The sequence below is a fragment of the Crocodylus siamensis genome, chromosome 1, assembly GCF_052110815.1.
Source record: "Crocodylus siamensis isolate JL-2025a chromosome 1, ASM5211081v1, whole genome shotgun sequence".
Classification (NCBI taxonomy): Eukaryota; Metazoa; Chordata; order Crocodylia; family Crocodylidae; genus Crocodylus; species Crocodylus siamensis.
The window spans coordinates 258,480,728-258,497,042 of record NC_143395.1 but is presented as its reverse complement, the minus strand read 5'-3'; the positions used below and the strand labels follow the sequence as shown (position 1 = coordinate 258,497,042).

General features: G+C 43.7%; 1 protein-coding gene across 1 annotated transcript; it reads right to left on the bottom strand.

The window, feature by feature from the left end:
- Positions 1–640: 640 nt before the first annotated feature.
- Positions 641–15,298, bottom strand: LOC149874407 (uncharacterized). Its single transcript, XM_090043950.1, has 6 exons — positions 15,118–15,298; positions 11,877–12,131; positions 9,174–9,257; positions 7,614–7,723; positions 3,383–3,581; positions 641–1,831 (listed from the first exon to the last, which is right to left on the bottom strand). Exons 1-6 carry the CDS (start codon positions 15,296–15,298, stop codon positions 1,635–1,637), a joined length of 1,026 nt encoding a protein of 341 aa, XP_089900076.1. The 3' UTR covers positions 641–1,634.
- Positions 15,299–16,315: the final 1,017 nt, after the last annotated feature.

Here is a 16,315-nt window from a genome sequence, read left to right as displayed (position 1 = left end):
AATATAAAAGAAGAATAGAAGCTCCAGGGAAATCTGCACTGTGAACCTGTGGTGTGTCCCGCTGTCTGTGCACCTGGAAATAGGTGCATTTGCAGAAGAGGGGAGCCTTCCAGACCCACAACACCCACAAAATGGAACCTCAAGTCCTACAAGTATCTGGCCCCATCTTTTTTTACCAGGCAGCATGAAACTAACAGGTATCCTGTCCCAGCAGATATTCAGCTTCCTGAGAAAGGTGCTGGCATAGTACCACACAGTTTTTAGGAGACTTTCTTTTACTATTGGAAGAGACAACAGCAGCTCTTTCTTCCCTTGTTCCCTGGGAGTTCTTGGATCCCAAAGTCCAAAATGCATCTACCAAAGGGCTTTCATGGCACTGCAGTAGGGAATAGAGCCAGATCCATCTCCAAATCTGAATAGTTATGAAAATAAAGAAGTTAATGTAGCCCATAGAAATCACACCTCTGTGTCTTTTGAAATGGGCACTGGGGCCAAAAGTGATTTTGCCACTGGCTTACAAATCTTAATCCAAGCATGAGAATATTCCCCAAAAATAACATGTGTGCAAAACTGCATTGCAAAATAACAATAGAAAAGCCCTTAGAGAGCAAAATTGTAAAAATAGCATTTTTATTTGTAATCTTTCATGAAAATCAATTAAAATAACACATCTTCAGAGTTTAAATATTTTGCATAGAAATATCATAGATTTGTCTCTTGTTATATTAAAGTACAATCCTGCTGTACAATCCTACAATCAGCAAAGTATAAGGACAAGGACGCTGGAAACATTTACAACCCAGTCATGCCAATTACTATTCACACCATATTTACAAAAGGAAAACAGTGCTAACATCAAGCAATAGCCTTCATTTGTATTTGCAAAGCATGACGCTCAAACGAGCCTACATGCCCTGACCAAATGTAATGTAAATGAATGGTTGTGTATGCATTCTCAGTTCCTTCTGTGGAGCTGGGTTATATAACACAGCCATAGCCCTGAGTCAAGGGGTAGAAGAAGATGCCATGCCCAGGACAGCTCAAAAAGGATTTATGACTCACGAGCAACACCCCTTCTAACAGCCCCCTGGAAATATTATTCCTGCCAGAAGTGCAGATAACTGATATAGATTTGTGTACAATGGCACTGTAAATATTCAGCCTTTCCTCTTGTCCTGTATGTCCCACTCTAGCATGTCACCCTGTTGCTGCCTAGTGCTTAATATTTAGCAGGATTTTTTTCTCTCACACATTTCTGTTTAAACTCCATGGTACACTTTTGATTACAGGAGCCAATTAAAGGTCTCTCATTTTCTTTTGGACCAGTGATTGGGGAACTAAACTGGTACTCATGAACCCTATGCTCAATTCCCTCCTCTGCCATTGACTTCTGGAGCAACCTTGGGCATATCACTTGATTTCTCAGTGCCTCACTTTCCTAGTTGTAAAATAAGATAATTTTCCATCCCTTAATTCACAGTACGGTTACTAAGAGGAATAAATTATAGATTCCAAGGTGATCAGATACTGCAGTAAAGAGGTATGTATTCAAATGAACAGATCTTTGAAAAATATATATGTAAAGGTATTAAGGGAAATTAACTTATACATAAAAGTCAGCAAAAAGGCTTATGCTATAAGTGTGTGTAGGCAAATTTTCCCAAAAGTCCGTTAGGTTCAAATGAATGTTTACCAGATCTTCTTCTCATATAAAGGCACACTGAAGCTATTAGCAAAATAACTATTAGTGCAGCTCCGAGTATAACTCCAAGAACAATCACTGCTACCTTCCAGGCAGAATTTTGTTCAGGAGATGAACTTGTAGATATTGCTGCAAATTGAAAATATATTTTAGAAATGTTAGTCTGAAATGTCAGATAGCTTGGAGCATTAAATGACATCTGTGTTTAGAATCATAGGGCCCTGCCACACATTCAAATTAAAACTGGATTAGAAACCAGCTATAAAATTGTTAGTGCTTGAAAATGTATAACTCTGTAGCTGGTTGCTCTTTTTATAGCTGAATAGACATTTTATGGCATGATAATTATTTTGTATATGTGGCCAGTCTAAATTTATTGTACAATTCACTGTTAATTACATAATACATGCAATGTGCAGCAGCCATCATAGAATCATAGAAAAGTAGAGCTGGCAAGGACCTCAGCAGGCCATCTAGTCCAACCCCCTGTTCAAGTCAGGATCATCTCTGACTAAATCATCCCAGCCAAGTGTTTGTCTACCCTGTTCTTAAAAACTTCCAAAAATGGAAAGCCCTCAGCCTCCATAGGTAGCCTGGTACAATACTTAGCCACACTCAGAATAAGAGGGGTCTTCCTTTAACTTCTTCCATTTAACTTCACTTAACTTCAAAAGCTTTGCAAGTGAGATCATTCTAATCATAACAGAAATTTTTCTTATTCCTTGGGGTTGGGTGGCAAGCAGCGCTGACTTGGGCTTACTCACATGGTAGTGATCACATACATAAGTAATTTTCCTCCATCTATGACATGGCCCTTGGCACCCCAGACTGGATCCAGACTGCAAGAAGCCTTATGGGCAGGGACTGGACCCACCACTGGTGACAGGACACATGGAAGTGTTCATTGCCATGGGTTCCTGTGCCACGGGCACTTGCCACTCATCCCCTCCTTTCCTTCCCCCACCCTTCACTGACACATATCCTCAGTGGGGCTCTGTGTTCCTGAATTTGGCAGTGGGCCCCACCTTGGTTGCCCCAGTGCCAAATTTTTGGCCATTTCAAGAGTCCTGCAAGCCAAATAATATGACTCCGTGGGCTCGATACAAGCTGTAGACCATATCTTTTGAGACCCCTGCTCTAGTAGGACTATTTTTCTAGCCAAAGTCCCATTTTTAGAATGTCTTGCTACAGCAAAAATGGTATACATCTTTCCTTCCCCTTCCTCTTACAGTAAAGAGAACCCAACATTTCCCTTGTACAACTCTGAATTTGGGAATAAGCCCCAGAATATTTCACTTGAACATTCCTACAGAGTGCCATCTAATGTACTTAAAAGAGAGCAGTAATCTACAATCCAGTTGGAGTATGCTTATGTGAATATTGCTTGAGGAGCTGCCTCATAAACCATGCACCTTTTATAAAGTAGGAATTAATATGAATGATTTTGAAGCAGTGCAAAAAGCTACCGCGACATAGTTCATCGCCACAGCAACATAGCGTTGGTGGGCCTGAACTGTGATGCTGCTGCTCGTTGCTACTACACAGTAAGGTTGGAAACGACCAGTGCAGTGTTGGGACTGCTCAGTAACAGCTGAGCAGTTGGGCACATGTGTAGACACACCCAGTAGGTACTTTAAAATCCTTATGGCAGAAAGGAGATGCTGTTTTAGTAACACTTACATTGCACAGTTATTTCAGTTTGGTTCCCGAACTCCTTTTTTACTGTCTCACTTAAATATTCTTGAAAATCCTTTGCTTCAAAAAATTGTTGCCCTTGTAGTACAGAAATAAAAGAAGCAATCACGCTCCCAGGTTTGAATCTGATTTTTGTGATAGTAAAGCTGTCATCATTCAGGTTTTTTTGCATCTCCGGAACAACCTGGAGAAATGTAAATCAATATTTATTCCACAAGGACAGAAAATGTATAAGGGGCAAAGCAAGGATAGGATTACTGTCTACCTACACCAACAAATTCCTTTTCTGCATGCACCATTCTTAGAAGATATTTTATTCCTTGTAGAATAATAAGTAATTGACTAAAGGACATGAGCTTTGTCTACAACACAAAATGTTTGCTCAAAAAACGTTCTCTAGGTAACGTACAGTACACAATTTAAAGTATGAAACTCAAGTTTCACTTCTGGAGCAGCAGTCCATACACCTAACCATCAGCCAGCAATTCATGCACCTCATTCTACAGCCTATATCTGGGATTCCAGCACACTTACTGTTGTGTCTGCAATGCACATTTAACACTTCTAAAATTCCTTTTAGGGCCTCCTCAGACTTTGTAATGTATAGTGTATTTCCTAACATATCACATGCTCCAAAAAGAACATGCAATTTCTGAGGAGAAGAAAAAAAAAGATTTTCCAGAGTTAAAACTGCAGAGAGCAGGGACAGAGCCTAATCTTCAGCTCACTCACCCCCACCTTTCTTGCTCAAGCAAAAGCTACAGTTTTAACTCTTTCACAGCTGAATTAACAACTACTCTTGGATATTCATTCAAAAGCTGAAGCTGTAGCTGCTGCTGGAGACTAGAGTCCATGGGTGGATCCAGGATTTTGAAAACAGCTACGAACAGTCTACAGGGCTGTGAAACAGGAAAAGAGAGACCAGTGTAGCTAACCAACAGTAAAACTGCCAAAGAAAGGATAGCTTGATTAGTGGAACATCAAGACCATGAAAAAGGAGAAAGGATCATTAACACCTGTGAAGCAGGGATCAGGTAGATTACAATGAGCCATTTATATGTCCATTGACCATGTCTGCGCTGCCTGAAGAGAAATGCTACAGCTGCTGCTGCACAGTTAGTTTTAAACTTTGGGTGCAGCAGGAATCAAAACTGGGTGTGCCTGCACTGCTGCATCCCTCCACCCCACACTTCCCACACACCCCAGATATGCCCCTCCTGTACTGCAGCGGCTGGAGGAAAGAGGAGGATAAGGAAGCAGAAGCCATCTTACAGCATCCCCATGCTTCTATTCTGAGTAGAAAATCAACTCCTCTGCTTAAAACATGCACCCCAATTTTCAAAGGCTATTTTCTGGGGGAAACATACATGTGGTATGTGAGTAAATATGGTAGAGTTTGACTTCATGCATGCTTTTTGTAGACATCCGGAAACTGCCATTAGCATCTTAAAATGGAGGCAATGGTGCTACTGTCCCAAACAAATACCTCAAATAGCTTGGCCAGTGGTTTATCACGTTAGCAAGATCATGATGGTACAGATAACTGCATAAAGGAAAGGTAAGGGTCCCAATTCTTCTCACAACCACTTGGCTGCAAAGCAAATGTAATCTCACTGGATCTCTTAGAGTGACTCCAGATATACACCTTGGCTCAGTATTTTTTTGTGGCTAGGGGAAAAAAACCTGAGAATTCACAAGTAGTAGGGCACTGAGATGCCTGCTACTTGTGAAGCAGTAAATAGGGAGCCCAGCTGCTGGTTGCCATGGTAACCGATGGTAGTCAGCTGACTGGAAGGGGCAGGGCCTGGCTCCTATATAACCCCCAGGCTGAGGCCAGGCAGGCAGTTCCCTGCCAGCAGTCATGGGGGTAGGAGCTCTGCCTGAGCGAGGAAAAGGAAGAGGCCTGAATGACTGAACAATGTGATACTGGTGAGAGAAGGAGAAGCCCTGGAGTGGCTCAAATGTTGTTATAGCTAGATAGCTTAAGTTTATGTTAGAGCCAAGGGGCTTGAGTCTTCTGTTTACTGTTTACTACCGGTGGTTTGGGTGAGGCTATTAGGGGCTGGGGGAGGCCTCACAGGGGACCCACGGTAGTGTGGGGACACAGGCACCAGAGACGGCTCATCATTTTGGGGTGCATGGACCCCAGCCCCAGAGAAGGGGGTGGAGAGTCAGAGGCCAGGTAAGGCTGAGGCTGCCTGAGCCTTGCGGGGGGTTTGAGACCCCAAGAAGGAGAGTTGGGGCCAGGCATGGCTACGGCCACCTGAGTGTGAGAAGCCCCAAAGAAAGGGGGCAGTGCGAGAGGCCAGGTAAGGCCAAGCCCACCTGAGCCTTGCAGGGGGTTCGAGACCCCAAGGAGGAGAGTTGGGACCCAGGCACAGCTACAGCCACCTGAGCCCCAAGGCTGTGGAAGTCCTGAGCCCCGGCCAGAGGAGGCCAGTGCGAGAAGCCCCAGTGTGAGGGGGCAGCAATTGACGAGCGCCAGAGAGCACAGTGAGAGACAGGGCTGCGGCTAAGACCGAACAACGTCCAGTACATCTGCGAGGCTTGGGGCATGGTACAGGGATGGTTGGAGCCACGCATAATCCATGAGGCTGGAGTGCCCAGAGCCCCATTATAGAAGCAAGATGCAGGGTAGCAGGAGAACCATGACCAAGAAGACAAGAGGCAGCTGCCCTTTACTGTATATATATGAGATCTAGACATGGCAGGTGAGAACGTGGGTGCTTTGAAGCAAACTTGGCACGGTAGGGGTGCTAGAGGAGATCATGGCCACCCCTAGGACCTTGCACCATGACAATTCCCCTTATCTGGGGTAGATTAGCCAAATGTTTTCTGTCAACCCCACTTCTGTTTGAAAATTTGATTCTAGACTATACATAATTTAAGTGCTTTTAAAATCCACAAACTTCTGCTTTTTCATAAAACAAGCTTAAAATGAGCTAATTATTGCTTGTAAAATATGTGGAAATTGTTCCAAGTGAACGGCATGATAGACATACTAAAAACACTTTCTTTATTATTCATATAAATGACAATTTCTCCCAATCTTACAAAATATTCCCTCTTTCAACTGACTCAGGCAGATATGCATCTTTGACTTGAGAGTAAATTATTATTATTAGTTTGATTTTTGTTATGTTGTTTGCTGTTCTAAAGTCCCTATGTCCCATGCTGATGTTATTCTGTCTAAATGCCCTTCATTCCATTAACTATTATGAGCAAGGATACCTAAGTGCTTAAGTTATAGTATTCTGCAAAAAGTACCCTAATTCTACTTAAATGTTCTAAACCACTTTAGAACAATTATAGTTGCTACTGTTAAATACTCTTATGTTTAACAAGAGTGAAAGAAAATAAAATGGAATGAAACACTTCTCTCCTTTTTGTTTAAAACTTTCTACAGGTCCCCCATGGTAAATACCATGTTCTCCTGCACAAAACATGCTCCTGAATATAACACACACCCTATTTTTTAGAAGGTCCTATGAAGGAAAAAAGATCTTACCTGGAGTATGGGTAAGTATCTAAAGTCTGGGGTTTCGGGATGTGGAGCTGTGCAGGTCGTATGGTGGGGCCTGATCCAGTGAACTGGGGCTGGGGCCACCCAGCAAGACCTTGTCCAGCATGCTAGGGCTGGGCTGCACTATGGGTTCAGCCATGGACTGACCCCACACACTGGCCTGAACTGACTGGCTGTGTCATGTCAGCCAAATGGGGTGCTTTCCAAGGGTCTGGAAATCTGGCAATTAGGAAACAGTGACAGTGTTAATTGCTACAGCTCCCAGAGAAGCTCCAGGAACCATGATGATTAACATGGCATTGCTTCCTCACCAACAAATCTCCAGACATCTGGAAATCCATATTTCTTGCATATAAAGTGTCTGTATTTCCCCTGGCTTGTTTGGAGGGCAAATGTGCGTGTTTTATGCAATAAAATGTGGTAGTTTGCATTTGAAAGCTCAACAGGGAGCAGAATTTTTTTCTTCTTCTCTGATAGTTCTTTTTAGACACATTGTTTTAAGTTATCTTATCCATACAGGCTGAGCCAGTTTTTTTAATGCAGACTCATATCTAAATTTTGGTTGCTCTGTCAGCCTCAGTGAATGGTGCTGAGACACGCATCAATTTTACTGGTCCATTTGTGATGATGGAAAAAGACAATCCATACAATGACTATCCACTAAAAACCCCCATAGGGTGTGTGGTAACTTACTGTTCTGATTCTTTTAGACAATGTCTTGTACATCAGACTATCAAAGTTGTAAAAGTCTTGGTTGAATTCTAAATCTTTGAACAGAATTTCACAAGCAAAGGCTTGTTTACCTGAAGAAAACAAAGCAACAGATTAAATGAATCCCTCACCTTCACCCTGCACTATCATCTTCTTGTTGGACTTTGTTATCCCTCATCATTGATTTTTCAACATTACATTGATAAAAATGTAAATGAATTAAATAAATATAAAGAAACCAGTAACTTGCATTTCTCAGTTAATGTACTGATTAGGGGTCTACTTATATTGTGTTTTTGTGGATTTCATGGAAACCTGAAATCTGGGTTTGTCTGCGAAATTAACCACAAAAAAACTTTAATAAAAGTAAAATGTAGGCTCCTCAGTGGGAGCCAGAAGTCCTTGCTATCGCTGTGGCCCAACCTCACAGACCACCTAGGAAGGGAAAGGGCCAGCTGGTGAGGCAGAACGAAGGGCAGCAAAAAAGACGGCAGCTGCTCCCTCATCCCTCCCCCTGCCCCACCTTCTCCACCAATCAGCACCAAAGGGCTGCTGGAATGCATCTGCACAATGTTCCCAGAATTTGATCTTTATGCTACAACAAAAGCCATGAAAATTGGGAAATCTAACTGATTTAAGAAGACCCCTAGTTATGATTCTTTACTATTTCAATTCTCATCCTTCCCTAAACTCCTCTTCACAATTACCACCGCTAGCTTATCAGCCCTTGCCACTTAGGTGCCAGTTACACAGTAGTATAATGAAGAAGGAGTGAGCAGGGCATGAGCCCTAGGCACTGCCTAAGGAGGGTGGAGGTCACCAGAATGGAACAAGGGGAACCTCACCCTCTCATTCCTGATCCCCTCTCTTCCTGAACCTTCTGGCTTCAGACCCACATCAGAAAACAGCATCAGCATAGGAGCATGTGTGAGTGAATGAAGGGCATTCTAGGAAATATAATCTCTTCTGCTGGGGGGAGAGGTTATCTGATCTTTTTTGCCCCTGGATATGTATGTCAGTGGCAAACGATGAGGTGACCTCTCCCCTCTGCAGCAAACCTCTAGTTGCTGCTTCTGCACTGCCACCCACTTCTAGAGCCACTGGATCCAGAGGTGCAAAGAAGGTGCAGGGGGACAGGGAGAAGGAGTGCCTAGGGCTCGGTCCTTCCCAGTTATGCCTGTGTAATTATGGCTAGTCCTGCTACCATAACATTCAGTGCTGAAATTCCCTTTTGATTTGAATTAGAGAAAGATGGGGTGGCTAGTGATGAGTCCTTCAAGGTTTCAGGCATTCTAGGTGCTGAATTAGCTCTTGTGGGCATTGTTGGGGGATCCCTAAACAAGTAAAGTAACCTTAGACTCAGCTGTCTTGTGTGAACATATGCACAGAGGCTGAAAATGAAGCTCAGAAGCTAAAGGGATATGCATTTCAGTGGTTACAAGAACGTGTACACTGGAGCATAAATTACATATCAAAGATACTTGCTGTCTTTTGAGTTGTTAACCAAAAATCAGAAATGAATTTAAAGTGCCTAAGACTTACTTAAGCATATTTCGTCTTTTGAGTCTAAACAGCCAGTGTCTTTTTGAGCGCAGAATTCAGTGTTGTTGAAACAGGGAGCAGGGTCTGTGAAATAAAGAGCAAAATCAAGTTAATTGTTTTCTGCAGATGAGTGTATGTTCTCTCCCACCCCACCCCAGCACAAAAGATGATGGGAATTTACAATGGAAAGCAGCTAGCATGCTTTCAGTTGTCATCACCAGGGATCTTGGTTTTCTGATTTAAAAAAATCCCCAGTTTTCAGTTAATGTAACCCTAAATCCACATTTTCCCATGATTAAAATGAAACACCACTGTGTGTGTGTGTATATAATGTATATGTGTATATATATACATATGTGTGTGTATATATGTATGTGTGTATATATGTATATGTGTGTGTATATGTATAAAAAAGTAACCCCAAATCCACATTTTTCCATGATTTAAATGAAACACCACTAAAAATATATATATATTTTTAGTGGTGTTTCATTCCCAAAGCCCTGGGAATTTCATTCAAACTGATAGGCACTGTGGTTTGCAGACCTACTGGGTTCTTCACTCAGGTTAAAATAACAGTTAAGACAAGGCAATTTGGATTTAACATGGATGAGCAGCCTGATTTCAAACTCATCCTCTTCTGTACACTTGTTGACCCAAGTTAAAATTCAGCTTACCTTGTCTGTGCTTATTTTGACCCAGATAAATTAACAAGCACATGGCTTCTTGCAATACAGACACAATTTCTTGATTTCAGAAGGGCAAGCCTTGGAGAACTAAGGAAAACTAGCTAATGAAGTCAACTGGACAGAGGAGCACAATGTGAAGGAGGCCTTTTGTAGTCAGCAGAGCTAAAACTACCAAGCACATGCATCCCAAGCAAGGGGACAGAACTTTCAAAGGAGCTTACAGAATTAGCTGGGTGAATAACCATTTCCAGAAGGACAATAGAAATAAACAGATCCCACAAGGTGTGGAAGAAACAACCAAACAACAGGCAGAGAATAATGAGTCCTGTTGAAAAGGAAATTATCTGCTTAAAGGGAGGTTACTAGTAGAGGTCTTCAGTATGAAATATTTTTCAATATTTTCATTTTTGGTCTGCTAAAAAAAGTGGGAGTCTGCTGCTGAAAGCTGAAGATGGCACAAAGTTGGGAGACATCCCTAGTTTAAAAGGAAGGGGATGACCCTGAGGACTGGGTTTGAAATACGATAGTACAAAATGTAATGTCCTGCAGTAACAACAAAATAGTCTTCTATGAGTTGGAAACTTACAATTTGAGGCAACCAAGAAGGAAAAAGACATGGATATACTAGTTTATTACAAGATATCTATGAACCTAGCAAAACAAAAGCTAACAGGAAAAAAGAATGCTGTCTATAAGCAGTCTAAAAGCAGGCCAGGGAGGGAAAAGAGCTAGTTAAGCTAGTTAAAAGCTAGTTAAGAGTGAGTTAAGCTAAGGAATAATGGGTGCTGACATAAGTGGTGGTTTTTCATGTGATCGGGCCCTTGAAGTGCTCTAGATCTGTGCACTGACAGAAGAGCATAGCTGCAGAACACTTTAAAAGTGCTCAATCTCATGACAGTCTGAACCTCCATTACATGAGGGTTCAGATGAAGGTGGTCCAAAGTAGGGCACCTTCATTAACTTTTGTCAGCTCACACCAGGAGCAGGGTTGGGCTGAAGCATCCCAGCTCCACCCCTGGTGCTGTCTTCAGAATGGGAGAGGGAGAAGGAAGGGGTGGGGTTTCCATGCGGGGTTTGCCCAGCCTGTGCTGGAGGGTGGAGCAGGTGGATTGAAGCTTGGGGACAGGCTGATGAATCCCAGACCAAGCTCCCTTCTCTCCCTTCCCCCTCTCCTATTCTGAAAACAGCACTGGAGCTGGGAAGGGGGAGTGGCAGGGCTAGGGAAGGGCAACTGCAGCCCCTCCAAACTGGAGCTTGATCCCCCAACCCCCTGGACTCAACAGCCAATGTCTGTTGGCTTGGGAGAAAGGTTGCAACTCATGGTGCTTCCTGCAAAGAGAGCTGCACATCTGCCAGTGCCCAATGTTGCTACAAGAGCAAATGGGTATAAACTGGCCTGATATAAATTGAGCCTGGAAATTAGAATAAGCTTCCTAACCCTCAGAGCAGTGAGGTTCTGGAGCAACTTTTCAGCACAGTGAGGTCAAAATCCTTAACTTTATTTAATGTGGCATTCTCTAAGATAAAGAGGAGTTTCTCCTTAGAATACTAAGCATATTAGGAATACTAAGATAGTATTCATATATGTCTAAAGTTCTAGAAAAAATAGCCTATATTTTCTAGGAATGGCATGTGATGCTAGAATTAAATACTTTTTTATTTTATAATGCTGAGGTGCAATGATAATACAAATTAATTAATAATAAACCTCATCATACAGGTACAGGGACATGTAACTTTAATTTGGGCATTGCCTGAATTTTGAGTGTTAAGCTTGTAACCTAAATGTTCACTTAAAGTGACTTTTTTCACAGAATTCCTTTGCATACCTAAGTGGCATCACCAGAACATGTATCAAAACAAAGACCTTTTTCTTTAATCTAAAACAAGTAGCCCCACTGAAGTCTGTAGAAGGAGACACATAAATAAGGGCAGATCCCCAACTATATTTTTAAAAACCCCAGATACTATATGAGTTTATTTGTAAAATGTAGTTAGATTACTACCAAAGTACCTGTTTGAACAGTCACTGAAGTCTTGATCTTCTTAGCACAACTTAAAGCTTCGACAGATACTATATATACCTGACCAAGAATCAGTTTATTAAAGGTAATATGTGTTTCATTAGTTGTTTCATTAGCCTCTAGTCTCTGATCCCTCAAGAGATCCACAGTGTAAGGACTGTCTCTTCTGCCACCTTTAGGTACCCATTGAAGTTGTATCTGTTTACTGGTTACCGTCTTAAGTTGTATGACAATGGTAAGTGGAACTACAAGTAAAAGAAAATTGGTGTGAGGCATTTACTTTATTTTTGCTATTCTATAAATTATTTTTTTAATGCAAAACAAAATATCTTTATTACTACTATTATGTGAATCCCCATTACAAACAATTTGTGGATTTTCTGGCCTAGCATAACAGACCACATTTTAGCTTCTGATACACATGCATCTCTCTCGCTGAATCCAAGAAGGGCAGAACTCAGTCCTCTGTAAAACGTAACAAGTTACTTTACAAATGAACATCATATTCTAAAAGATTCATTTACATCATTTGAATTGTCTGGAATTTCCATTCTCCTTTTTTAATCTCTCACTACAAATTTAGGACATCTTCACTAGTAAGTAATATCAGATGCTAATGGGTAGCCCCTGATGTTGGGATGGTACAATTTTTTTAAAAAACTCAAAAGCCAGCAAACATAAGAGCTCTATTGCATCATAGGGAGAAATAAATATAGCTGCTATGGGGATAAGCATTTCACAATTGTGCTTAATAATTACAGTAACAGTTGCTTCATTGTCCATGGAGACAGATGATTTGGCCCATGTCTAACACTTATGAAGACTTTGCATGGATTCAGGTAACTGGCTTTCCTGATCCAGCTACTATTTGGAGTCTGAATCATAATTCATATCCACACATATTTTAGTAGTTAAACTTCCTTTCTTAAAACTACATTTGTTACAGATATTAGATCACAATTAAAATACCTCATGAATATGAAGACTTAATCAGATTTTCAGCGTACCATAGAAAGTTAGGGCTAGAAGGGACCTAGAGGTTATCTTGTTCAGCCCCCTGCTCAAAGAAGGATCACCCCTGACTAAACCATCCCATTCAAGTGCAGATCCTGCCTGTCTTATCCTGTGAAACCTGTGGCCGCAGGGAGCCCTACAGCCAAGGGGCCCCCTGCATCCAGCCACTCACCAGTCCCCGACCATCCCTGCCGCAGCCACTGCTGGCTTCACATCCATCTGCTTGCACACCCTGCTTCCAGCTTCCCCACTGCCAATGCTGGCTTCTTTGCATCAGGGGGCTCCAAAACTATATTTTGCAAGGGGTCCCAAAAATTGTGGGCTGTTCCTGTTCAAGTGTGTGTCTAACCTGCTCTTAGAAACATCCAAGGATGGAGATTCCACGGCCTCTCTAGGCAGCCTGTTCCAGTGCTCAGCCACCCTCACAGTCATGAAGCTCTTCCTAAGATCCATGCTCAATTTCTCCTCCTGCAATTTCTGATCCTTGCTCATAGTCCTGCCCCCTGTGGCCACAGAGAATAGCCTATTTCCATCCTCCATCTAACCACCTTTCAGGTCTTTGAAGACTGTCATCAAATTCCACTAAGTCGTCTCTTCTCCAAATGAAATAATCCTAGTTCTTTCAGCCTTTCTTCATAAATCACATTTCCCAGGACTCTAATAATTTTTGGCACTCTCATATTCGTCTTATTATCCACTGTAACCCCCAGGGCCATTTTTACAGCAATACAGCCTAGCTGCATTCTCCAGGCTGCATTTGTGCATGCAATAATTCCATCCTAAGTGCAGGACTTTACACTTGTCCTTGCTGAATTTCATGGGATTGATTTCAGACCATTTCTCCAATTTACCAAGATCACTCTGAATCTTTGTCCTAACCATGTGTGTCTTCAGCTCCACACAACTCAGCGTCATCTGCAAATTTGCTAAGTGTGCAATCAAGCCCATCCTCCAAATCATTAACGAAAATATTAAACTGCTGAGGACAAGCCTTTTTGGTAGTGGTGCCACAAATTAGCCCCATACAATTCCCAAGTGTCACTTCAATCCCCTTCCCTGCCAGATCTGCTCCTTGGCTTCCTGCTCTTAGCCCTGTGCCCCTTGCTTGCTCAAATGCTCTGCTTTCTGCTTCTCTTCCTGTGCTCCCTGCCCAATTTGCTGCTCTGCTTTCTGCACCCTGCCCTATCTCTGCTGCGCTGCCTGTCCCTTACCCAATATGCTACATGCCACACACAGAGGCTGTCTGTGCCACACAAAGTGCCTGTGCTGCAGGTCAGCCATATTATATATTAACAATACTGGATCCAGGACAGACCCCTGAGGAACCTAACTCAATATTGCTACTCAAACAGACCCCAGGATAATGCTAATGACTTGCTGAACACAATGATCCAACCAGCTGTGTATGCACATTACCATGCTCTCACTAGTCTGCATTTCCTCAGCATATTAATGAGAATACTGTGGGAGAAAATGTTAAAAACCTTGCTAAAGTCAAGGTACATCAAATCCACTGCTCTCTCAACCAGAAGGGCAAACAAGGGAGGTGGGAAGGGAGCAGGGAAAGAAGATTCTGTGGCTGCCAAGCCAGGCTCCTGCCACAGCTGCTCCATGCAGCATGGGCAGGAGGGACTTCAGGGATCAACTTGTGACTGGGGGAGTGGAAAAAGAAGTAAACAGGGACAGGCAAATGGTGGGGGTAAGTAGTATGAGGGCAGTAACCCGGGGCAAGGGATGCAGGACATCATGCCTGTTCCTTAGCCCCTGATTTCCCCTGCACATACTTTCACTCCCACCTGCCTCTGCTTATCCCTGCTCCTGCTCCACACCCCTGTTTTCCCACCATATACCACCACAACTACTTCCCCAAACTTCCTCCTTGCCTCTGCATCATTGTCGCACTGAATCATGTTTTCCTTCCACAGCGATGGGGGGAGGGGGGCAAATGTAAGATGATAACCCCAATGATTAGACACTAGACAAGGAAAACTATAATAATTTATAATAACGTATAAGAACTATAATAATTGATAACGATTATAATAATATAGAATCACCTGTGTCTACAATCTAATTAGGAGATCCTTAAATTATAATAATACTGCACTCATTGGATTTTGGAAAGTATGGTATATATCTTTTTGAAAGTCACACTTTGTTGGATTTATAACTGACACTTATCGGAAAAGTGCATCAAAAGTTATAAAGCTGACATACCTTTAAAGGAACAACAGGGCACTGGTGAAAGAGGTACCAGGACCTGTAGAAGAGTGGCCCTGCGTCCTGGCAGGTGGCGTGTGGGATTCGGCACCAGCAGTAGCAGTGCTGGGGCTGCGTCCGGTGGCGATGCCAGCGCTTTGGAGGGTTTGTCCCGGGCTCGTAGTTGCTGAAGCCTCATTTTTGGAGAAGTCTTTCTGGCTGGACGAGGAGGGTGCCCTGGCAGGTGGCATGTGGGATTCGGCACCAGCAGTAGCAGTGCTGCGGCTGCGTCCGGTGGCAATGCCAGTGCTTTGGAGGGTTTGTCCCCGGGCTCGTAGTTGCAGAACCATCAGTTTCGGAGAAGTCTTTGAGGCTGGACGGGGAAGCTGCCAAACTCGTAGGGCTGGCAACCGGTGCTGTACTGCGGCTTAGGGCTGCACTTCCCGTGTTGGTGCGGGACCCCTCCGTAGCTGCACCGAGAGAGGTAGGAGCTGATTCTGTAGCATGTGCTATACTCAGGGTGGTTGGGGTGGCGGGGGAGGAGACATCTGCTAGTGTGTTCCGTCCAGTGGGAAGAGTGTACCCGTTCCTGCCAGTGGACTTCAGGACCGCAGTGGTGTCTCTGAGGGCAGATGATGTCCCAGAGGATGCATCCTCCCCTGCTGAAGGGGAGCTGTCCATGGCCATCCTGGTAGTCGCACTTTTCTCAGTCCCCGGGTGAGCGCCGGTGTTGGAGGTGGGGGATGCCCCTCACACTGGAGACAGTAGTTTCAGCACTGGTGAAAGAGGTACCAGGACCTGTAGAAGAGTGGCCCTGAGTCGGGGCAGGTGGCGTGTGGGATTCGGCACCAGCAGTAGCAGTGCTGGGACTGTGTCCGGTGGCGATGCCAGCGCTTTGGAGGGTCTGTCCCAGTGGCCCTGCGTCCTGGCAGGTGGCGTGTGGGATTCGGCACCATACTCGAAGCGCTGGCCACCGGGGCTGTACTGGATTTTAGGGATGCACTTCCCGTGTTGGTGCGGGACCCCTCCGTAGCTGCACCGAGAGAGGTAGGAGCTGATTCTGTAGCATGTGCTATACTCAGGGTGGTTGGAGTGGCGGGGGAGGAAACATCTGCTGGTGTGTTCCGTCCAGTGGGACGAGTGGACCCGTTCGTGCCAGTGGACTTCAGGACCGCAGTGGTGTCTCTGAGGGCAGCGGATGTCCCAGAGGATGCGG